Here is a 23,759-nt window from a genome sequence, read left to right on the forward strand (position 1 = left end):
TATTATATTCTTATTTTCTATAAATGATATTTCTTATAACTGAAATCTCCTTTTAATGAACCAGAGTATACTTGTTTTATACCAGTGTCTTTGCAGCAAAATTCAAATTCTAGATTTTTAAGACCAAATCAGATCTCTAACTGGAAATATCTTCTGTTTACTCTTCTCCACTCAGCTTGGCACTGAATATTAAATTTACGATAATTTGATTAACAGATGTGAGGAAAGGGGCAGCTTTTATATTGTAAGGTTCTTTTGTTTTGCAAATATCCAGGGATCGTTCGTATAGGTAGGCAAGCTATCCCTACAATGAGTTATAATCCTGCAGAGTAGAGGAACCAGTTGCAACATATTTGACCAGAGCTGTTGAGCTTGGCCAGTGACAATCGTAGTACTTTGTTAAGAGTACATTGTGATATACCATACTGAGAACTGATTAAAGATACGACACTGCTCACCCTCAATGTATAAGTGACTTTCTTTCTTCCTTCTTGTTTTTTTTCAACCCAGCTTCAAACACTGATTCAGGAGACTGACCCTGGTGCAGATTACCGCATTGATAGAGCTTTGAATGAAGCTTGTGAATCTGTAATACAGACAGCCTGCAAACACATAAGATCCGGAGACCCAATGTAGGTTATTTTATTTGTGGTATTTATCCACATATTGTATCTGGCAGCGCAACATGGGGAACATATCCTCAAATGACTTTCGGATGGTTCAACAACTGAAACCTCACTAAACAGGAACACATACCAGCTTTTGTTAAGACTGGTACTGGGGCTGAGACCTGGGCTCTGCCTCACCTGTGATGTGGAGAACCTCGCCCTAGCTTTGTCGTGATGTCTGTTGACAGTGACTGAGAACATACAGTCTTAGACATTAGGTCACCAAATCATTCTGCTTAATGGTCAGATAAAAGAGGAACTCTCAGGATAAAATGACACATGCTTTGTTTGGCCGTATACTTTTCATTCCATTTGTACATTGACTCATATACGTTGGCTTCTTGACAAGTATTAGAGAGTAATTAATTTTACTTGAAATAAAACACAAAATGTGGTGGTTGGAATGGTTCACTGTGGACACAGTGAACTCTGAAGTTGTATCCAAGATCTAGGAAAGCTGTAAAATGCTATGATAAATCATTGGAGTTTCACATATTGTTTTATTCAGTATGATATGCAAACAGGTCTTAAAACCAGGTTGCAAGAAAGAACAGGTTTCCCATTCTGCAAAAATCTTTATAGCCTGCAACCAGCAGTACCCAACTGTGTGAAACAAATGCAGTCCATGTTTCTCATCATTCTGCTATGCATACCCTCCAGCTGTTCATGCTGGGGTAAGATGTTAGAGAAAGGTCTTCTTCCACAAGGAAGGAGGTTGGAGGAAGTAGACAAACACTGTTAAGACTGACTATTTACCAATAGGAAAATAACTCTGTCAACTGTTAAGGAGGCAGCGGGGAGGGAGGGAGGAGGGAACACCTGTAGATAAAATAGATTTAAGATACTATCAGTTAAATGCAGGATGTAGACCTTTTCTGGGTCCTAATTTGAACAGACCTGTGAAAAGGCATGAGACAATTGGAAAAATTTGAAAGCTGGCAGGATATTTCATTATATTAAGGATTTTTAAAGTAATTTCTTTGATGGATAAAGGTATTATGTTTTCATATTATAGAGAAACATGCTGAAGTATTTACAAATGAAATGATAGGGTATCCGGGATTTACTTCAAAATATCATCTAAGGGGGTATAGGGTTAAAACAAACTTGGCCATAGATTGATAAAGCTATGGGAGGGGAAGATGGATATAATATGATTCTCTACTCTTGTATGGTTGGAAGTTTCTCATGATAAACAGTTCATTATAAAGCAGCTGCACACAGATATTGTATAAGCTGAGTCCTCAGTGCTAAGTGGCTCTGAAGTTGATAGAAGGCAGAGTCACGGTTAGGTTGAGTTAATTTGAGTGATTCTTGGGAAAGTAAGTTCCTGATTGCCTAGGAAAATAGCTGAGTGGCTTTTTCTGCAGACAGGGAAGTATTAGTGTGAGAGTTCTGAGCCAGGACTGTCCCTCATTCCAATTTCACCCCTGTTTGCTGCCCAGGATCCTCTCGTGCCTGATGGAACATTTATACACAGAGAAAATGGTGGAAGATTGTGAACACCGTCTCTTAGAGCTGCAGTATTTCATCTCCCGAGACTGGAAGTGAGTATTCTGAAGCCATAATAAGTGTAAGCCTCTGCCTGTTCTCCTGGATAGTCACTATCCTTCATATTTTTTAAAAAAATAATCACTAGTAATTTGTTTTTGTTAAGTTGTGGGATAGCTGGCACTCTGATCTCCAGAAAAACCTCTTTCTTGCTTTCAGAACAGTCTCTAAAGGCAGAGCCAGCCCCTGCAGGCGTCCCCGTGTCCCGACCAGTTACTATATTGGCAGTCAGGGTCATGTGTTCTGATATCACAGACTCCTTCTGGAAAGAACTTGGGCACCTGTGGGGCAGTGGAAGCATCTTCAAATACGTCTCTAAGAAGAGAACAGTGATTTTTAATTTTTATTGATTTGTCTTGGGTATGGGATTTTACTTTATTCCTGTGACTAATTCAAAGTTATTGAATTTATTCTATCTTAAGAAGCTCTTATCAATAAATGACAACTTGATTCTCTTCTCATCCTGTTAGAAAAGGGGGGAGGGAGGTCAATGAACTAGAGGACTCCCTGTCATGGTCAGAATAACTGTTGTGTTGGCTGCAGTCTCTCACTCTTTCCGCACCTTATTTTCCCTTCCTGCCTCTGGACCAGGCTGCTCCTCCTGGCCCCCCGAGTTGAGCTGCTTCTTGATTCAGTTGGTTTTAGCTGCTGTGCTTTGGTCATTTTTATTTTTTTTTCTGGTGAATAATATGTTTTACCCACATACTTTACTGAAAAGAGATTATTTGAAGACTCAGTGTGTTTCTGTTTCCTCAAGTTAGCTCCTGAAAGGACTTCAGAAAGTGGGGTGGGAATTTCCCCATGCTTACTCATGCTGTCTAAACTGAAATAGCAAAGAGTTTACTGAGTCTATTACCTTAAAAAATTATGTCTTTGGGTTTTGGTTTCTAATGTCTTTTGGTTTTTTCTCTTCTGTAATTCCTGCATCCATGATCAAAAGATGCTTCACATTCACAGTCTTTATATTTTTAATTGGAGGATAATTGCTTTACAATATTGTGTTGGTTTCTGCCATATATTAACATGAATTAGCCATAGGTGTATATATGTCCCCTCCCTCTTGAACCTCCCTCCCACCTCCCACCCCATGCTTCACAATCTTTAAAGCTGCTAATTGAATATTAGCCTTTTTCCTCCCATTAAGTAGCCCTCCCTCAAATTTGACATTATTGTGTAGACAGAATGAAATATCCACTGGTCTGATTTGGAAATGCAACTGGCTCATCACCTAACCCACTGTCTCCAGAATCAAAATTAACTGTCAAAAAAGTTTTTTAAATTGATAAACATGTCCAGGTAAACTAAGAATGCAGCTGCCTTACCTTGCATGGGAAACTGCTAGAAGGGAATTTGAGTAGATTATTTATCTTGTCCTTTTCTGATCTTAATGAATCTAGTATAGCAAGTAGGATTGAATTATACTCACACTTGGAATAAAATGATAAGGAAAAGTTGCAAATTGCCTGGTGATAGCTACAACCCTTGTTGTCGATTTTCAACCAGGGCATGTTAATACCGAGTCTGTTATTGTAATGTTGTGTGCCTTACACTGCAAGATACCATCTTTGAGGTAGAACTTAAATCTTCTGTTTTAAGGATTAAACTTCTCCAGATTGACTACTGTGTATTCTTGAAGAACAGAATTCAGAAATATACTTGTGCTTACCTGCTGTCTCCATTACCCTAGAAGTGATTGTCAACCGGTATGCAGACAAGCACCTTGCAAAACCCCTTAGCGTGTCACTGGGAGGAAGTGACAGTACAGTAAGAGTAATTGTCTCTTAACTCTTAACCTTACAGGCTGGACCCTGTCCTGTACCGCAAATGCCAGGGAGACGCGTCGCGTCTTTGCCACACCCACGGCTGGAATGAGACCAGTGAGCTCATGCCCCCCGGGGCTGTGTTCTCCTGCTTGTACCGCCACGCCTACCGCACTGAGGAGCAGGGCAGGAGGGTATGCGCTCGACACTGCCTTCATTTCTTCCTGTCGGTCCTTTGTTTAATTCGTGTGCTACAAACTGTTGTGATCCTTGTTCCTCCTAAGACAACTGTTAGTGTATCTGGCGAGGAGGGTTACTTTATTACTTGAAGGTTCTTCATGCAGTGAGTATACATCGAGTTGTTCTACCAGCTTCTTCCCATCTGATTTTATGTTTTTAACAAAGTGAGAGGACATTTCCAATTTTTCTTTATGTTACCAAAATCTAAGTAGACGAGTAGACAGATGCTGCTACCCTAACTTTATGTAGCTTTAAAGACCCATTATAAGCTCCTAGCCAAGACATAGAGGGCTAGGCGTCTGCTCTTGGTGGCAGGACCCGTAATGCCTGTATTGATGAGGCCTCTCCAGCAGTGCACTGGGGGGCTGCAGCCTCTTCCCCCCTCTCTTGGTATTCCTCTGCCCTTTGAGGCAGCAACAAGTGCTGCCTCTTGTTGGGATATCTGTGTGTGCTTGGCAACATTTGCTGCCTGCTGGGCCCATACTGTTTATTCTCTCTTAAATCAGGACCAGCATTCTAGTCTACGTTCATATGGTAGTGGCACATTAATTTAGCTAAACAAAAAACTCTCTACCTTATCCAAACAAATCCAGTTCGCATTTTAATTGACATATGGCTTACAATATTATATTAGTTTCATGTGTCCAGTGTAGTGATTTGGTCCTAGCTCACTTTTATCAGGATCCTCTGAGAAAAGGAGAGTGTTTCATAAGTGTTTTAGAAAATGCTGAATGTAGCATCACATTCCAAGAGGTAAAGGTGTTTAGAAGCCTCCTAGAACATTTACTTTTTCTTCTGGAAGAGATGAGATACAAAGTTTGGTTCAGATAACTGTAAAGTTACATCAGTTTTCTGATGATAGATTTTCTATATCTCGTGTCATTTGGTTAGTATTTTGCTTCTTATTTCTCATACAGCTCTCACGGGAATGCCGAGCTGAAGTCCAGAGGATCCTTCACCAGCGTGCCATGGATGTTAAGTTGGATCCCGCCCTCCAAGACAAGTGCCTGATTGATCTGGGAAAGTGGTGCAGTGAAAAAACAGAGGCTGGACAGGTAGGTGGCGGAGCTGCCTGCTTACCCTGTGAGGACAATAGTGATGCTGTTCACGGTGACATTGTATGGAGGCTGCAAGCACCATAGGGTTCATCTCCAGCAGCTTCACAAACAGGCTGCGTTATGTTAGTCGTCGTTCTGTCTATGAGAAGTCCTGAGGAAAAGGTTCTCTTTGGTCTCTGTAATTGTACTTCTCCTAAGCGGTTAGTTTGGTTTAATGTTATGGTTATTACATTTTATAACTGATTGTTTTCTCTCCTCGTGTTGCCTCTTAAAAAGCCTTAAGCCAAAGATTTAGCCTGCCTTTAGCAAGCGTGTAAGATTTTGTTGTAGGCATTTTGTGTACTGACTTGCTACTGGCTTCATTCCACTTTCCTTAAAGTTTTTTTTTTTTTATTTTTTTTTACTCATTTTTAATTTATTTTATCTTGCCTTTTTTTTTCTTACTTTTATAAGGTACGTTAAGTCCTTTTGAGGGAAGGCAAGATATAAACATGTACACTGATATGTAAATACTGATATGCATGAATAGTGTATGTGCTTGCCCTACTGCAGATCTAAAAGAGAGGTAGGAATGGAATTATATTTCCCACTTAGTAATTGATAACAGTTGATGTTCAGAGAAATGAAGTGTATTGACTTTCTTGCTCAGAGCTCATAACCCTAGCCAGGCATTTGTTGCATTTTATTATAACCTCTTCAGGAAAGTGTAGAAAAGGACTAGTCCCAACAATCAGGTGCGTGCTATAAGTGGCTTGTTTAGGATTTTGTGCCTAGTTAAAAAAAAGAAGATATGTAAGATATGTTACTGCATTCCAGCAAATTAAGTGGGAAGATTGCTTATCTTTTATCTCAAGGTGAAGGAACCAAGCAGTGAGAAACAGCTACTGGTTTAAAGCCCCATTAATACTAGAAGGAGGCAGGAACAGTTCCATTTGTACCACTCCAAAACACCCTCTGGGATTAAATTAATAAAAAGTCACATGTGCAGGAATTGGACATTTTTTAAAAGCAACATAATGCCTACTCAGATCTGTTGGCCTGGGAATATCATTTTTGGCCATCTGTTTCCTGGGCCTACTGTAATTCTGTCGAGTTTATTGTTAGAAAATGCCTTATAATTTAGCTTTCTGCTGCCTCCGTCTACTGAAGCTGGGATATGGTCATATGGAATCCCACGAAACAGTCTCCTTTCTTACCCTCTGTAAAGGAACGGTGAGAAAGCTGTACCACATTACAGCCCGTGACTGTGGAGCTAAACTTAGGAAGTGAGTTCACAAATGGGATTTTCCCCTTAGCCACTTATCTACTCCCAAAAGTTTTATGCATTTTCCTTTAGGGTCCCCCACCCCTCCACTCCCTTTCTGACTCTTGTATAATTCCTGCATTCCTTCTCCTCCCTTTCCATTCTGATTCCAAAACAGATTCTTGCAGAATAGTCAGGAGGTTAAACTTGATCCTTTAACAGAGCCCTTTGCTGAGAAATAGCTGTTCATGTGCTTTGGGAAAGTAGGCTAAGTGTAAAACTTAAAACCTCTAGGTTTAATGATAGACTGATGTCACAAGGTAGTTCCAGCTCCGTTCCCAAAGCCCAGGCAGGGTGGCTTCTAGACACTCAAGCTCTAGTGTGCTCACCTGTTGTGCAGGTGCCCTCCGAGGACCTTTTATGCGGGCAAGGTTAGAATTCCAGATTTGATTTGCAGGAGCTACTCATTCTCTACTGTGTTTTAGACCCTGTGTCCCCAGCCTGCTTTGCCCATGAAGAGTCTTAAAATATGCCATCTCTTTCACTGAATATTTTGTCCGGCGATTATCATGAAAATACAGATTAGCAGGGTGTTGATGGAGTGGAGTGAAGGCCTGTAAGATCCTTAGACTCTGAGAACACCTGAATGTTGACTCTCTGTGGACTCACCAGTTTGGGCTTCTGAATGATTTGCATGGTTGCTGTACCCCTTTGACCCTCTTAACCACCCTGATACATCAGATCATTCATTATCTTTTCAACAATCCCAATTTAGGGAATCAAATAAAGCTTTAGCATTTTGTTCAGTGAAGTCATTTTAAAAAGAAAAGACCTCTGAAAAGGAAGGTATCTCATCTGGTATCTCATCTCCCCTTGATCACTGATATAATTAACAAATGCTAAGAGATTGCCTTTTTATTTGCAGGAGCTTGAATGCCTCCAGGATCATCTCGATGACTTAGCTGTGGAGTGCAGAGATATAGTCGGCAACCTCACTGAGTTAGAATCCGAGGTAAGCAGTTTGCAACTTGTGGAAGGAAAAGTGCCCTGTTAGCAGCCTTTGTTTCCTTCTTAGTTCTGCTGTTTCTAGACTCTTGAGAGAGCAGCTTCTCTGTAGAACAAAAGCAACTTTGTCAGATTGTCTGCTTGCTTTATCAAGAAGAGTATTGTGATGCTTCCTGAACCCCTTTCCTCATTTCTTCAGCATTTAGCCCTTTGATCTGCTTCATAAATCAGAATTAACACAGTGACTAGACCAGTATCAGTCACATTCAAGGATAGCCCAAGCACTCCTATTCTGTCATCCTTTAGCTGTTTCAGTTAGATCATTTGGTAATGTGTGTTCACTGAAATAAAAGCCTGGGATTTGCAGTTAAACATGGAAGATTGATTACATGTGTTTTTCTTTGTTCCATCCTAAAACCCACTAAAATACAAAAAGTGAGATTTAAAAAACCTTCTAAGCATAGGCATACCATTTCAAAATACAGAGATTATCACTGAAGGGGAGGCAGTTAAAAATGTTTAAGTTGTTTTGTAGGGTCTGACATCAGGGAAACGGGGAACTGCTGTTTTGTTTATTAGCCTTTTAGAACTATTTAAGTTGTCAGAATTTGCAATATGTAAAATTATATTTCTCAGGGTCTTTTTTTTCTCGCTTCTATTTTTCAAAAGCGTGCTGCCTTCTTTTATCTGCTGTCAGCTCCTGTCTCATCCTCACCGTCCTTGTGGGCTAATGAGGACGTTCTGGGGCGTGCCGCTCTTTAAAGGACAAGTTATCTCAGCAGCTGGTGCTGCGCAGCCGTTGCTTCCCTTGAAGGCGGTTAGCACGGGTTCCCAGGAGGCGGCGGTTTGTCGTCTGGGCTGATGACCGGGTGATCAATGCCAGTTACTCCTGTTTTCCTTTTGAACTACTTGGCTCTGGGGAGAAACTCCAAAGGCTTTGTATACTCTAGCATTATTTGTAAATTTTTTTTTTTCTCTCCACTGTTCTAATCCTGCCTTCCCTCTTGTTGAAGCGCAAGGAGAATCTGCCTCTGGAAAACTCGCCTTCCAAAGTGTCATGAAGGAACATTAGAGGAGGAGCATAGAACTTTGTTCTGTTCACACTGAGGCTCTCTCACTGAAATGCTGGAAAAGTTCCCAAATATACTTACTGGGTTACTTACCTGTCAGATGATACTGATGCAGAGAAAGAAATGGCTCCTTCCCCCACCCCTGGCTCTTTCTAAAGCAGAATTACTAATGTTTTAATTTTCTACAGGATATTCAAATAGAAGCCTTGCTGATGAGAGCCTGTGAGCCCATCATTCAGAACTTTTGCCACGTAAGTGATGTCTGGAGGAACATGGGTTAGAACCAATTTCACTGGGGCTCTGGCCCCCACGTGTGTTGGACTCAAAATGCCCACATTGTTTCTGAGTGATAACCAACTTTAACAAGTTAAAGTTGAAAATGTAAACAACGTCAGGAGGGGTCCACCATTCAGAGAAGCCCTATTTGCTGACCCCTCATGGATGACCAGATAGGTGGTTGGCAGCACTTGGCCAAGATGCCCTTTGTAAGGAAAGGGGAAAGGGGAACCCCATTAGCAGGACTGAGTTGCCTTCAATACACACAACCAATATTTGTTAACAGTAGGGTGTCTTTCCCCTTTCAGCTATCTCCATCTACCTGATGTTGAGGGAATTCTATTACTTTATGACTCACTGAACTACCTAAATTGTGGGAGTAAAGCATACTCAATGTTAGATATTATCCCCAAGCCTGCTGCCCGCTCCATATAAGGAAAGGAGTTAGAAGAACTGCATAGTACGCATTTTTATTAGAGCTTCATGCAGGGCAACTTGCTGTGTAAATTTTATTTCACTGAACATTGGTCCTTCATCATTTCTCAGGCTTATTTGGACATAATTTCTGATGTGCCTTATTTGTAATGGCTCTAGAATCAGTCTCATTTGCATTTTTTCATGGGCTGGGATGCAGGATTTGTTCAGGAATGGTTACAAATGAAGTGTTAAGTATGCACTGCCTTCCCCAGGATGTGGCAGATAACCAGATAGACTCTGGGGACCTGATGGAGTGTCTGATTCAGAACAAACACCAGAAGGATATGAACGAGAAGTGCGCCGTCGGAGTCACCCACTTCCAGCTGGTCAGTAGTGCCCGGCACGTCCTTTTTGTCTCCAACGATTAGGCTGTTGAACCTGTTCCCCTTTCCTCTTTCAGGACATCAGAGCATCTCTTCAGTGAAAAGTCATTTTTTCCAAATACCCATTTAGTGCAGCAGTTCAGATGGGTATCAGTACACTAGGATCTAAGCCTTTCTTTCTTTTAAATCATGCTACCCAGGTCTGGCATTTGAATAAGAAGATTAAACCATAGTCTTCGTAGTTACCCCAGGCCTAAGTGAAGTATTTCTAATAAAGCAAGCACATCCTTCCCAGGAGGATGAAATCTAGTCATCTTTGAAAAACTGACCTCTTCTTGGGGCACTTGCCTCCCCGACTGCTTCCCCGAGTGGTTCTCAGGGTCTCTGGACTTCGGGCACTGGGAGATGGGGAAGAATAGACACGCCCTGCCCTCGGTGACCTGGGTACATTCTGGTGAGAGAAATGCAAAAAGACATTTACTGATAAGTATATAGTTTCAGCTGAGTTTGTGAAGAAAAATAAAGCAGCATAAGGCCTGCAGGGTGATGGAGAAAAAGGGACTTGAGACGGAGGTGTTTGAATGGAAGTGTCAAGGAAGTGAGGCATCATGCCGTGGAGAGACCTCGGGGGAGAGGCCCCACCTCTCTGTGACTGGAAGCCGGGGTGCCTGGGAGCAGAAGATCACGCTTCCCGGCATGCCGCTCAGCAGCAAGCCAGGGAGCCTGAGGGAGGCAGAGTGCTGGCCGGGAGGCAGGCTGCTGCAAAAAGCATATGAGCACAGTTACATGCAGCACTGCCGGTGAGGCCTTGTCACAGAGCTTCTGATTTTCTTTTCCATCCTCTTATTCAGGTGCAGATGAAGGATTTTCGGTTCTCTTACAAGTTTAAAATGGCCTGCAAGGAGGACGTGTTGAAACTTTGCCCCAACATAAAGAAGAAGTATGTAGCTTTTAACTGATCTGTTCTGCCTCCCTGCGGTCCCTCTTGGCTACTGGATGAGTAGCTAAGATGTCAGGCGGCCGACTGCTGTCTGGGAGATTGACCTCCTGCACACCCCTTTGGTATTACGGCCGAACCCCGGGGTTGCCTAGACATAGCCTGTCTATGGCAGCTGAGAGCCACACCTGGTGGTAGTTGTGAAATGGAGAGACTTTTAATTTTTCCATGTTCAGACCACCTAACTGCTGAGGCAGATACAGGTTTGCGTACTTAGATGAGCAGGTTGCAGTGTGAACAGGAGGTTAGCTGATGTCCTCGGGCATCATCCCATTACATCATCTCTTCAGGGAAGCCACACGGGCCTTCCCTGAGTGAGAGAGTAGTAAAGAAACACACACTTACTCATCTGAGAACTAGGTGCTAATGAGGAGAACGATGAGCTTTGATGGCATGGCTTCCCGAATTCTTCCATGCTGCTCTTCGCAGAAGTGAATTTCTGGAACGCGTTTCCCCTCAGATAAACCGGGTTCCCGTTTTGCTGAGGTTTCTGTCCTTTTCAGAGTGTGTTTTCACAGTGTAGCAGAGACACTGTCCAGAGTTGCGAGTGGAGTGGCATTCCTCTCTAGTAACACATATTTGACAAAACAAGCGTTAAACTGTCCTTGCACACACGTCCCCTCTATGGCCCCCCCGCCAGCCAGGGATGTTGTCAGCATTTGGGCTGGGGCCCAGTGTTTGTGATGTGTACAGTCAAATTGCTGCATTGAGCGCTCTGAAAACAGAGTGAGACATAACAGGAAAGGCATTCAGAGCATGGTAAAGGGGTACCTGGGCCCTGGAGGGCTGGGGTGGCCCTGCCCCAGCCTGGTTCTCGGCCTTCTTTTGTGTGGCTCCAGCCCCGCTCAGGCCTCTTCTTTCTGCGCAGGGTGGACGTGGTGATCTGCCTGAGCACCACCGTGCGCAACGATACTCTCCAGGAAGTCAAGGAACACAGGGTGTCCCTGAAGTGCCGCAAGCAGCTGCGGGTGGAGGAGCTGGAGATGGTAATGCCTGGGAGCACAGCCTCTGGTCCCAGGAACCACAGGGCAGGGTTTAGAGAGCTGGGTGAAGGGCGAGGGCAAATTGGAAGATTTTAGCCACAAGCGTGATGGTTAAGACTTAGAGCTGCGCCGTGCTGAAGTTTTACCAGAGGACAGCTTCTCATTTCCCTTTTTTTTTTTTTTAACTTGATTAAGTATTTTTTACCACATGTAACTGGAAGCCCAGCTGTAAGACAAGCTTTGAGCATGTGATGCCAATCATTGCATCAATAATGTCCTCAAAAGTTAAGGTCTCCCTCTCCACTCTGCTGTCCTTGGGCACCAGCTTCACTGTTAAAGCTGGCTTCCCTCATGGCTCACGACGCCTGCCTACAAGACCTGGCCACCTGCTCCAGTATTCATTTCCAGCAGGAAAACAGAACAAGTGAAAACTGACCCTGCATGAAACAGAGGCCCTCCTCTCCAATTGGATTGTGTAGTTTGAGATCTGTGCCCCGTCCCCCATCAGGGGAGGCACTCACTGATGGGCTTACTGATGATCAAGGTGACGTGGGTGTTGGGAAGGCGCCCACAGTGTACACTGTGAGAGGACACCTTCCACTTTATTTTTGAGGTGAGGCCCAAGCCATGTTAAGAGAGCTAAAAATATGTATTAATTTTATGTTTTGTATTTTGAATTGTATTTGTTTCACCTCAGTTCAGTTCAGTTGCTCAGTTGTGTCCGACTCTTTGAGACCCCATGGACTGCAACACACCAGGCCTCCCTGTCCATCACCAACTCCCAGAGCTTGTTTAAACTCATGTCCTTCGAGTCGGCGATGCCATCCAACCATCTCTTCCTCTGTTGTCCCCATCTCCTCCTGCCTTCAATCTTTCCCGGCATCAGGGTCTTTTCCAGTGAGTCAGTTCTTTGCATCAGGTGGCCAAAAGTATTGGAGTTTCAGCTTCAGCATTAGTCCTAGTGAATATTCAGAACTGATTATCTTTCAGGACTGATTTCCTTGAGACTTGATTGGTTTGATCTCCTTGCAGTCCAAGGGACTCTCGAGTCTTCTTGAGAAGACTCAGTCTAAGCAATAACTAGTAATGAACACCAGAGAATACCAATATCCCCAAAGTTGCATGACCAGGCTTCCACATATAGAGGTAGTGATTCAGTGATAATTATGTTTTAAGTGGAACTGGCCTGCGCATCCTTTTATAATAGAAACTTTGGGTCCCTAGATGTGAACCTGGCTCTTTCAGTAAAATAACAAGAATAAAAGTAGAATCCTACTTCCATATAATGATTTTAGCTTTCAGAGTGGTTTCCACATCATACTACATTATTTCATCTCACAGCAGTCCTGTGAAGGGATCAGAGTAGAATGGTAGCATTTCATTTTGCAAAGAAAGTCCAAGGCCATGAAGCTAGATAGTGGCCAAACTGAAATCCAGTCCTCCTTCTCCCATTATTGCAGTGGCCTCTGCTGCCGCTTAACTGAATAGCAGTTATGGCCACCAGATGAGGTCCAGTCGACAAATGTGTAGAACATTTATCTCACCAGCATAGAGTAAGCTCACTTTCCATGCTGGCTCTCTCATACAGACAGAGGACATCCGCCTGGAACCAGATCTGTATGAAGCCTGCAAAGGTGACATCAAGAACCACTGTTCCACTGTGCAGTATGGAAATGCGCAGGTAACTTTTTGGTTTTTATTTTTTGATGGTAAAAGTAGTATGAAGGTATCTTTTTAATAATTTTCTGCTGGTGGTATAGGTCCCATCCTGTCCAGCCTGATCATCCCTTCTTAAGCCACACCAGGCTACTTTTCCCAAGCAGAGTACTTTTGCTCACCTTCATTCCTCTTTGCCACCGATTCATTCTCTTCCTTCTTTCTGGTTACCTTGTCCTCCCCCACCTTGCCTGCCTAGTAAACTCCCAGTGATCCTTCCAATGCCTCCTCCTGTCTATAGCTTTCCCAATATGCTGCACCTCCAAAATTAGTTATTCTCTCATTTGATCCTGTTGCACAGAAGTTCTTAACTGGAGGTCACATAAGAACCACCATGGGAGGTTTTTTGTTTTTCCCTCTAAATCACAGAACAGGGCCCTAGCCAGAATCATCAGGAATGAGATGCAGTGAAGTGTTTTTGTTTTAATGTTCTTCTGATGTCGGATCTACCTCTTCTAGTTCGTGGCATTGCCACAGTGCTTCAGCCTCGGAGATGATGGCTTCGTTGTCTTCTAGTATCTGCGTGAGCGATGCAAAGATCAATGTCAGTCTGTTCTGTGTAGTTAATCTACCTCTGAGTTTTCTCTTTATCTTTAATGATCTGTAATTTCACTGTGCTATACTTAGATCTGGTTTTTGTTTTTATTATCCTTGTTGGCTCAGTCTCAGAATTCATGTCTTACTTCAGTTCAAGGAAATTCTCAGACATTGTGCTTTCAAAAATTGCCTTTCTTATCCTTGCTTCTGGAACTCCTGTTAGACATTTAGAGCTGTCCTCCATGTCCATTTTTCTTCCACGTTTTTCCTTCCTTGATCTCTCTATACTACGCTTAGGTAGTTCTTCAGTTCTGTTTCCCAGATTCATAATTTATCATTTTAGGCTTTCCGTTCTGCTCTTCAGAGAGACCACCAGTTGGATTTTGTCATTTCTTTTCTTTTTTTCCTAATGTATGTATTTTAATAACATTTTCATAAAGAGCACTCACAGTTCCTTCTACCCATCCCTTTTGACATTATTCATTTTATAATGCATATGCCATGATCCCCCCAATACATTGTTACTAGGCTATTATCAGATCAGCTAAAAATAAGAAAAATCATTTTCTTTTTTTCCTTCATTTTTTTTTCTTCCTTTCTTAATGTAGATCCAAGGTTTTGACCTGTATGTTTTCCCTTCTGCCTAAAGAACTTCTTTTTTAACAGTTTTGTTTTCTTTTTTGCAAGGTGCATGTATGGGTAATGAGTTGCCTCAGTTTTTGCTTGTGTGAAAAAGTCTGTCTTCATTTTTTCCCCCGTCTTCATTTTTGAAGAACAGATTTGCTGGGTATAGAATTCTGGGTTGGTGGATTGTTTTTGTCTTACGGTGCTTTATTTCACTCCACACTCTTCTATGCATAGTTTTGTTTCTTGTTTTGTTTGGGTTTTTGGTTTTGTTTTTTAAGCCATGCCATGCACACAGCCTTTGGGATCTTAGTTTCTTGACCAGTAATTGAACCTGCACCCCCTGCGTGGGTAGTGTGGAGTCGTAACCTCTGGCCCACCGAAGAAGTCCCTGCATAGTTTCTGATGAGAGGTCCACTGTAAATCTTACGTCTGAATGTTAGTTTTGTACAGCTGCCGAGTTTCCACAAACTGGGTGCCTTAAAACAAATTTATTCTTTCACAGTTTTTGAGGCCTGATACCTGAAATCAAGGTGTTGACAGACCTGCTGTCTTTCCGGAGGCTCCCGGGCTGAAAGCTTCCTTGCCTTGTCTGTCTTCTGGTGGCTCCAGTTCTTGACTTGGGGCTGCATGTCCTTGACTTGGAGTCTCTGCCGCCATCCCTAACCCTCACCCTTCAGGGGCAAGGATTGGATCTGGTTCATAGCTGGCATCTAATGCTCTGTTCCCATATGATAAATGATGAGTTGAGCTGAACTTCCTGACTTGTGCCTGCTGTCGAGTCAGTGTTATTGCTCCAGGGAAAGGCAGAGAGCCTGATGTATGCTCCAAAAGAAATCTTGCAAGAAACAGCCCTGGAAGGGAGAAGAAACCAGGAATCTTGAGAGGTTTCCTTCCCCAGAGACTTCCAGTGCAGCCTGCTCGTCAGCCATCATTTTTATTCATGTGGTTTGCCTCTAGCCCCGAGGTTGTAGATCTGTAAATCTAATTCTCCTTTGTGAGGAAATCCTGATTCCTGTTACCTAGAAATGAGAGCTGGAGGATGCCTGGATAGAAAAACGAGGGATGCATAAGGACTGAATGCCTCAGTCAGGAAGTGTGATTACCAACCCCTGACCCACCTCTTCACGTGTCCGTCACTCTCACGCCCTAGATTATTGAGTGTCTGAAAGAAAACAAGAAGCAGCTCAGCGCGCGCTGCCACCAGAAAGTGTTCAAGCTGCAGGAGACGGAGATGATGGACCCAGAGCTGGACTACACGCTCATGAGGGTCTGCAAGCAGATGATAAAGGTGAGGGGTCTGAAACCAGGGCCACAGTGACAGCTGCTCGAGCTTCCTCACAGTTCAGACTAATGCACATAACCTTCCAGTGTCAACCTGTTTTACATAGCTAAGGCCGTGGTTCTCCAACTCTGGCCCAGACCTGCAGCACCAGCACCACCTGGGAACTTAGAGTCTCAGGCCCCACCCTGACCTCTTGTCAGTCTCTGCAAGTGCTGGCTTCTGTTTTCACAAGCATCCACGGGTTCCAAGGCACCTCCAGTTTGAGAACCTCTAAGCCACGATGAATGACCTCACTTTGACCTGAGACACAAGAAGATAGAGGCCCACTGAATATATGATGAGTTGTGAGGCAGTTGGTGGAGGTCTACTGAGAAAGTCACCATCAAATGTCCTGATTATCTGTCTACCACCATCAGCAGCTTTTTTGTTCTCCAAGTTCTTTTGGTTCTTTTACGTCTCCAGTGAACGTCCCCTGCAGCAGGGGTGACGAGATGTCATTCCTGGATCTGTGCACGCGTACAAAGAGATGAAAGTGCTAACCCATTATTTCAACTTCCCTTTAAAATAAAGCGATACTTCTCACCCTGTCAAACAGACTGTAAAGAAAATTGTGAAAGTAAGAAGTCTCTTTAGGTGGGTCTGGAAGAATTGAGCCCTCTGTAAAAATGGAAATGTCAGGCTGTGATTTGAGGGAGCTTTGTAAGATTTTTTGATGCCTTTTTTAAAAATCAATCAGCAACCCGCATCCCCATATTAAGACCAGTGGACCATAATTAACGGACTGTAGATTAGCAGATAGAGATGAGTTTATCACTAGTCAAAGTGAATCTCTGACTTCAAGGACACTAGCAAGTGTACAAGATCTGGCCCACAGGATTTGGTAGGAGAATAGCCCCTGAGTTAAAGGATGAACCAGGAAGGTCATTTCCCCACATCCCTGCTCACGTTGTTTGGTGGGTCATTCCTGAGTCTCCCACTGGAGTTGGGTGGATACGGTTTGAGGGCCACATGGTCACCTAGCGCAGTGTTACGTTCATGTGTCAGCAATATGTAAGCTCATGAGATGCTGTGTAATGTAGCATAGCCATGTAAGTAGGGAGTCAGTCCTGTGCAAAATAAGAAACAGGAAGTGGAAAGAAATGTGAGAAGTACAGTAGAGAATAGATAAAAGGGATCTGGAGGCTCGGTGCTTATTCAGGCTTGCCGTTTCTCTTGTCCCAAGTGATACCTTTAGGCTCCATCATAAGCTCCCTAAAAGGTGTAAGAGTGATAAATGTGGTGTCAACTGCCACATTCGGCAATTAACTACTTTTATAAAACTTTTTTTTTTTGGCAGAGGTTCTGTCCAGAAGCAGATTCCAAAACTATGTTGCAGTGCTTGAAGCAAAATAAAAACAGTGAATTGATGGATCCCAAATGCAAACAGATGATTACCAAGCGCCAGATCACCCAGAACACAGGTGCCGTCTTGCTTTCCTGGTCCCACTGGTAGAGCTGGGGAGGCGCTTGCCTAATCAAACTAAAGGGGCTTTGGTGCTTGTGACTGTTAAGAGTCTGGATGTATAAGCAAAATGACTTCTTCTCTGAAGAGTATCCAGAGGAACACAGAGTCATGGGGAAGAGGAAGCTGAAAACACAGGAAACCTGCCTTTACAGGGCATCCAAAACAAGTTAGGGCTAGAGTTGTTTGAAAAAGTCTGGAGGTTGAATAAAACCTCATGCACGTGGCAGGAGAATACATGGGAGATCTGTTTCAGAACAGAGAAATTTAATCTCCAAGTTGCAAGACCTTGTAACTTAATGGTCAAATTGAGTTGGATATTCTCTTCTCAGTGTTTTCGAATACATATATTATGGGGAAGGTTACTGATGTCTGCATGATTTTTGTGAGGACTGCTTAGAATGTTGGTCTCCACAGACCCTGCAGAGCTGCTGGCAAGTAGGATTCTCCACATCTGCCCTTCCACCACGTTATGTTGAGGATTTAAAATAGCGTTGTGAGGGAGTTGCCGGGGTGGCCTAGTGGTTAGGCTTCTCACTCTCACTCGTGCGGCCCAGGTTCAGTCCCTGGTCGGGGAACTAAGGTCCTCCAAGCCACCGGGAGATAAATAAAACAAATAAAAATAAATAAATAATGAAATAGTGTAGTGAAGGAGCCCATTAAACATTTACTGGATGAAGAAATTAATGGTTTATTGATGGTCATTGGCATAATATGCCTGCCCCCTTTGGGTAAGTGGATCTCAAAACATTGGTGAATCCAGGTGGAATATTTTGTTATGTGCTTATTCCTTTCTTCTAGATTACCGCTTAAACCCTGTGCTAAGGAAAGCCTGCAAAGCCGACATCCCTAAATTCTGTCATGGAATCCTGACGAAGGCCAAGGATGATTCAGAGTTAGAAGGTCAAGTCATCTCTTGCCTCAAGCTGAGATATGCAGACCAGGTAAGCTGCCCTGGGCTTTGCACAGAGATGTACTTACAGGGCCTCCACTAGTTCCGACGGCATTTTCTTTGGAGGTCCTTAGCTTACTGCCACTTTGCCCAAGCCCTTTCTCACATCTTCCCCAAGCCAGGGCCCAAGTGGAAAGCTGACATGTTCTAACAGGCTGGTGTACTCTCCCTTGTCACGCGTAGCGCCTCTCTTCAGACTGTGAAGACCAGATCCGGATTATCATCCAGGAGTCTGCTCTGGATTACCGACTCGACCCCCAGCTCCAGCTGCACTGCTCGGACGAGGTAGGGTTTGGGTACAGAACCTGCTGTGAACAGAGCTGGCCAGGAGGGTTTTACTGGAGATAAAGAGTAAAGAACTTAACTCTTTCCCTTCGGCCCTGAGTCCAGGATTCTTCTGGGCTCTCCGTTGTTGGAGCTCCTGGTTCTTTGTAACACTGAATTTGACTTGGCCTTAGTCCTCCCACTGTTCAATTTTGATTCCATATTTCTCTATGGAACATGAGGTTTATTATATCTGTCTATGTCTAATTTGGTCTTCCCTCTCCTTGTTCCGGTGGTCAACCCAGAACACACCCAACACTTGCCAGAAAAATGGAAGTGCTCCTGTAATAAATACCTCTAATGAAGGGCCTGTTCTTGGAAGTTGACTTCCTAGCTAGAAAAGGCCATGTTGAGAACCTTGTTCACCGTACATCAGTTTTATGGATATGAGTTTTAAAGGTATTTCAAAGAAGCTTACTCATGAAGCTATCCAAAAGTAGGCTAAATTTTTAATCTGTGCTGCAGGCTTTGTGTCAGGACCCCTTCGTTTCTGTTTCCAAGTTATGCAGCCTGGTTTACCCTGAAGCTCTGTGAATGTCAAGCGTTTGCTTTTAGGATTTTACTTGGCTATCTGACCTTCTTCTTGAGGAATCAGGCAGTAGTCTTTGTGACCAGTCCTGGGAAGTCTGACTCAGGCCTGGAGGTTGACAGCATGAAGATGCGTGTGTGGACGGGTTTTTCGGCTCTCTGCCAGTCCTTGTGGAGGAGGACAGAGCCCGGCATGCCGTGTGGGGGAGGGGGGTGAAAGCCACCAGCAACCCGCTTGAGAGGCGCCTGGGCACAGCCGTGGGAGGACCGTGAGTCTGATGGTGCAGAGGCCCAGGAGCCCGGCGCGAGCCGGGCTGCCCTCTGCCCTGTGTGTGTCCCGCGCAGATCGCCAGTCTGTGTGCCGAAGAAGCAGCGGCCCAGGAGCAGACCGGCCAGGTGGAGGAGTGCCTCAAGGTCAACCTGCTCAAAATCAAGACAGAGGGCTGTAAGAAGGTAGCGACCGTCAGTCTCCATCTTCTCTCTCGCTTTCCTCTCCTCTTCCTCCTCTTCCTCTGAAAGCTGTAGACTGTACATCTCGGTGGTAAAACCGAAACCTGCCTTCCAAGAATTCTGTCTATTCCTCTTACCAAACTCATTTGGCTTTTGACCCTTAATTGCCTATAACTTAAATATTCTTACACGCCTACTAATTAGTTGTGAATATGTCTCGTCTCCATGACTAGACCAGTGTTTAAGTGCTATGCTGAAGAAAAATGTCAATTCCAATATACCAAAAAGGGTACTACGTTCATAAAAGTCAATGAAACTAAAAATTTAGTTCATTTCAGAAACATCACATAAAAAATTTTATCAAAATATGATAGTTAACATACATTGTCTTATGAAATTGATACGCAAAATTATATATATTTGATCTTTTGTAAAAAGCTTTATCTCTTTTTGGAAAAGTGTTTCAATAATGTTGAATCAGTGTGAGTATTGTGTACAAATATTTTCAACTGCTAAAAATGTTTCTGATTCCACATGGGCTAAATCAGTGTATTTTCATGCAAACACTTCTTCATCAAATGATTTCATTTAACTTCAGGGAGGACTTTTTGAACAATACTGTTGTTTTTTTTTTTTTGCTTTGCTTTTATTGGTGTTTTACAGTCTGTTGAGAGCAAACTACTTTTTACATAAGAAAGTACTTCTGGACTGTCTGTCTGCTGCAGTTTCATCATTAACAACAGTGTCTGCAGAGTTGATTTCAGTTCCGTTTGTATTCCTGTTGTTGGGAACATCTTTAAACTCATAAGAACTGTTCCCACAGTAGAAGTTAGGTGCTATCAGTTCTTTTTTTGTTTTTGAGGGTAATGTAGATAAAGTGAGACGTTTTACAAACGCGCTCTTCTGTTGGGGAATTTCAATATAGCTTATGACTCTGATTTTCAGTCTTCACATTTCCAGAGTTCTATAGAAACAAGAACTGCTTTAAATCAGTGTAAACACCGACAGTATTTAATAACATGGTATACCAGAATGCCAAAGCCCAGTTCTGATCTTAGTCTTGCCCTGCTTTGCTTAGCCAACAGCTCTGCGTACACTCGGGCCCCGAGTTATATTTACTGAATTAAATTGGATGCTAACAATGTCTGTTCTTTGCATCCTCACCACATTGCCACCAATCTCCTAGTGGCCTATGTTGGCTTAACCTTCCCTTCTTGACTTTGTACATGAAGTATTTACGGACAACAGATATGCTGTGTGTCCTCTATAAGAGTGCGTTCTGTGATCTCCCCTGCCTTAGGAAGTGTTAAACATGCTGAAGGAAAGCAAGGCAGACATCTTCGTGGACCCGGTTCTTCATACAGCTTGTGCCCTGGACATTAAACACCACTGTGCGGCCATCACCCCTGGCCGAGGGCGTCGTAAGTTGCTGTGTTCACTCTGGCCCTTTCTGAGCTGTCTTGGGAGGAGCAGACATCCTGCTGAGACATCAGTTACAGCGACTCTGTTCTGTAGCTGCAGCTAAACCATCGACGGCACCCTTGGGGGCCTGGTTGATGCTCTGTGAAAAGTGAGTTTAGGAGTGATCCTGCAGGTATACAGTGATACAGCCCTGACTAAAGGTAAAAATTCGACAAGAGAAAGTTGAGTTCCTTACCAGGGAGGCAAAAGTTAAAGCATCATCACTGCCCTCTTCCCTGCCTGGTCCAGCGAATGGCTCTGACAGCTGCCTCAGTGGCTCCGAGGTCAGGCCCTGTGTGAGGTGGAACCTGGGCAAGGGTATGGCTGTTTCTGACCCACATGTGTCCTCTGAGAATCAAGAGGTTTTAAGAGAGAGTCCGGAGAGCCAATCTTAGACGTTCTTCTCCATGTGAGCTCTTAGGTTAAGTGTCCTTGAAGGGATTTCACTTTGGGTAGCCTCCAGATCTGAATTCCCTGGTGTTAGGGACCCTTCTCTCCAGCCTTACCGAAATCTCTGTTCCGTACAGCCTCAGACTCTTCCTACCCCTTTCCTTGCACAGAAATGTCCTGCCTTATGGAGGCCCTGGAGGATAAGCGGGTGAGGTTACAACCAGAGTGCAAAAAACGTCTCAATGACCGGATTGAAATGTGGAGTTACGCAGCAAAGGTAATGAACCTCGAGAATCTCCTGAAGTGCCATCTTCTCTGAGCTGCTTCACTGACACCCTTGTCCTTGTCATGAGTCAGTGTGTTTGCAAACATCTCCCGGTGCACCTATGGCACTCCTGGGCTCTGTGGGCCTGGAGCCGTCATCTCCAGATGGGACCGCTGAGACACGCGTTGATCTCTTCTTTCCTCGTTGGTTTCTGCTTCCGAGACGCTGAGGATTGCTTCTCTGACCCCACTGCTTGCTTTCTGTTGGCACGTGTTGGTGCTCAGATCACTTCGATCTGAAGACCCTCGTGCCGCTCTCAGTACACGGATGGGTGCAGAAGGCGCCCAGACCTCTCTGGTCTGGACCCTCTTGGGCCCCCAGGCTAAGCTGAGACCCAGCAGAACAGATCCGTGCACACCTGGGGAGCCGTTTGGCCCTGATTCTGCCAGAGCAGGCGGCCACGGAGGGCCACTGGAGAAAGCACTGAGCCTGAATGCTGGTCAGACTCTCAGTGGCCATGACTGGGGGGTGGTTTGAGTATGTTCAGTCAGCATAAGTCATATCTGCAGGGTGTTTTTGGTGGGGGAGGGGATGCTGATGGTGAGTGGAAACAGGTCAAGACAGAGTTAGCATCCACCACAACCTCAGCTTTCCTGTTTTTAAAAAGGCAGCAGCGTGCGAAGAAAATAAAATATTTAAGGACTGTGTCCTTGTGCAAATCAGTTGGCCCCTTGCCACCCCTTGGGCTGCTGGGTCTTCCCCTGTGATGTGGGAGTCATGAAATCCACATGCCCGGACTCATGTGAGGACTAAATGATTGACCCGTGTTGAGCCCTTTGCCACACGTGGTTAGGTCCTCTGTGTGAGGGCTCTTACTACACGGGTGACGGTGGTCGCTCTGCTGACTTCTGAGAGTCCGCCTCCTCTTTGTATTTGTCTGCATTTTCTAATCTTGTGCAGCAGCCGTATATAGCACTATGATCAGGAAAAACCAGTTGTAGCTCTGTGTTTGACTGTTTTGCCCCTCACCTTCCCCTCCCCCCAAAAGAAGTGACCCAAGTTACGGCAGGAACCGAGGAGGCAGTTTCGAGTGATCACCGCCCCAGCCCACATCTCCCTGAGGGCGATGCTACCATCTGTTTTCCAGGTAGCCCCGGCGGATGGCTTCTCTGACCTCGCTATGCAAGTGATGACCTCCCCGTCCAAGAACTACATCCTGTCTGTGATCAGCGGGAGCATCTGCATATTGTTCCTGATCGGCCTGATGTGTGGCCGCATCACCAAGCGCGTGACACGAGAGCTCAAGGACAGGTAGAGGTGCCTGGAGCCGCAGAGGAACTGCCCGTCTGGCGCCCCGTCTGTACAGCCCTCCTGTATAGCGCACCCCCTCACCTCGCCCTCCTGCGCGGCGGCCCCAACACTCACGCTAGAGCAGCGTGCCCACCGCCTCGTCCGCCGCAGACTCCTCGCGCGCCCGCGGTGTCCTCCTCCTCGACCACTCGTGCAGCAGCCGGCCGCCTTGGGGATCGCCTCTGTCGGCAGACTCGGGCTTCCCTGTTCAGAGACAAGTCTCTCATCCCGATGGACCTACCAGTACTTCCGGAACCAACTCACCTGACCTGCAACTCAGCTGAATTTTTTTTTTTTTTTTAAAAAAACACCAAAAAAGAAATTTTTAAAGAAAGAAAAAAAATGTATATAGTAACACATCTCCTCCAGGCTTGATTTGAGCGATGGGGCTCTTTCTTCTGTGTGGCGGTGTACAAGGAAGGCAGGACGCTAGAGGGGAGACACACCACCCAGCACGCAGTAACCGGGATGTCTGGCTGACCTCTCAGAAGCACCTTTGGCCCCATCAGGGCCATGGACTTCACCGAGTAGCGGGAAACAACTGACCAGCCCACTCTGGGTCTTGTTTTCTTCTGCTGAAACAGTGATGCCTTCCGATTCCTACCCGAGCAGAGCCACTGCTGGTCAGGACCCACGGCCACGCGTCGCTCTGCCGTCTCCTCGCGTTGGTGGGCCCCTGAGGCTGAGGGCGGGTGGGTTGGAGCGGGGCCCAGGGGTGTGAGCAG

The 23,759-nt window shown here is 44.7% G+C and overlaps 1 protein-coding gene across 1 annotated transcript in view; it reads left to right on the forward strand.

Moving 5' to 3' along the window:
* GLG1 (golgi glycoprotein 1) overlaps positions 1-23,331 on the forward strand; it is a 118,759-nt gene extending 95,428 nt beyond the window's left edge. Inside the window, exons 9-26 of the mRNA XM_043437732.1 lie at positions 511-632; positions 2,114-2,215; positions 4,020-4,173; positions 5,137-5,274; positions 7,446-7,532; positions 8,784-8,846; positions 9,561-9,674; positions 10,523-10,611; positions 11,537-11,654; positions 13,240-13,332; positions 15,682-15,819; positions 17,150-17,273; positions 18,116-18,258; positions 18,450-18,551; positions 19,464-19,571; positions 20,869-20,989; positions 21,590-21,696; positions 22,832-23,331. Of these exons, the coding sequence (XP_043293667.1) occupies positions 511-632; positions 2,114-2,215; positions 4,020-4,173; positions 5,137-5,274; positions 7,446-7,532; positions 8,784-8,846; positions 9,561-9,674; positions 10,523-10,611; positions 11,537-11,654; positions 13,240-13,332; positions 15,682-15,819; positions 17,150-17,273; positions 18,116-18,258; positions 18,450-18,551; positions 19,464-19,571; positions 20,869-20,989; positions 21,590-21,696; positions 22,832-22,999 (2,091 nt within the window). The 3' untranslated portion in view covers positions 23,000-23,331. The remainder of the gene's footprint in view (positions 1-510; positions 633-2,113; positions 2,216-4,019; positions 4,174-5,136; positions 5,275-7,445; positions 7,533-8,783; positions 8,847-9,560; positions 9,675-10,522; positions 10,612-11,536; positions 11,655-13,239; positions 13,333-15,681; positions 15,820-17,149; positions 17,274-18,115; positions 18,259-18,449; positions 18,552-19,463; positions 19,572-20,868; positions 20,990-21,589; positions 21,697-22,831) is intronic.
* Positions 23,332-23,759: the final 428 nt, after the last annotated feature.

This window comes from Cervus canadensis, chromosome 18 (genome assembly GCF_019320065.1).
Source record: "Cervus canadensis isolate Bull #8, Minnesota chromosome 18, ASM1932006v1, whole genome shotgun sequence".
Taxonomy (NCBI): Eukaryota; Metazoa; Chordata; class Mammalia; order Artiodactyla; family Cervidae; genus Cervus; species Cervus canadensis.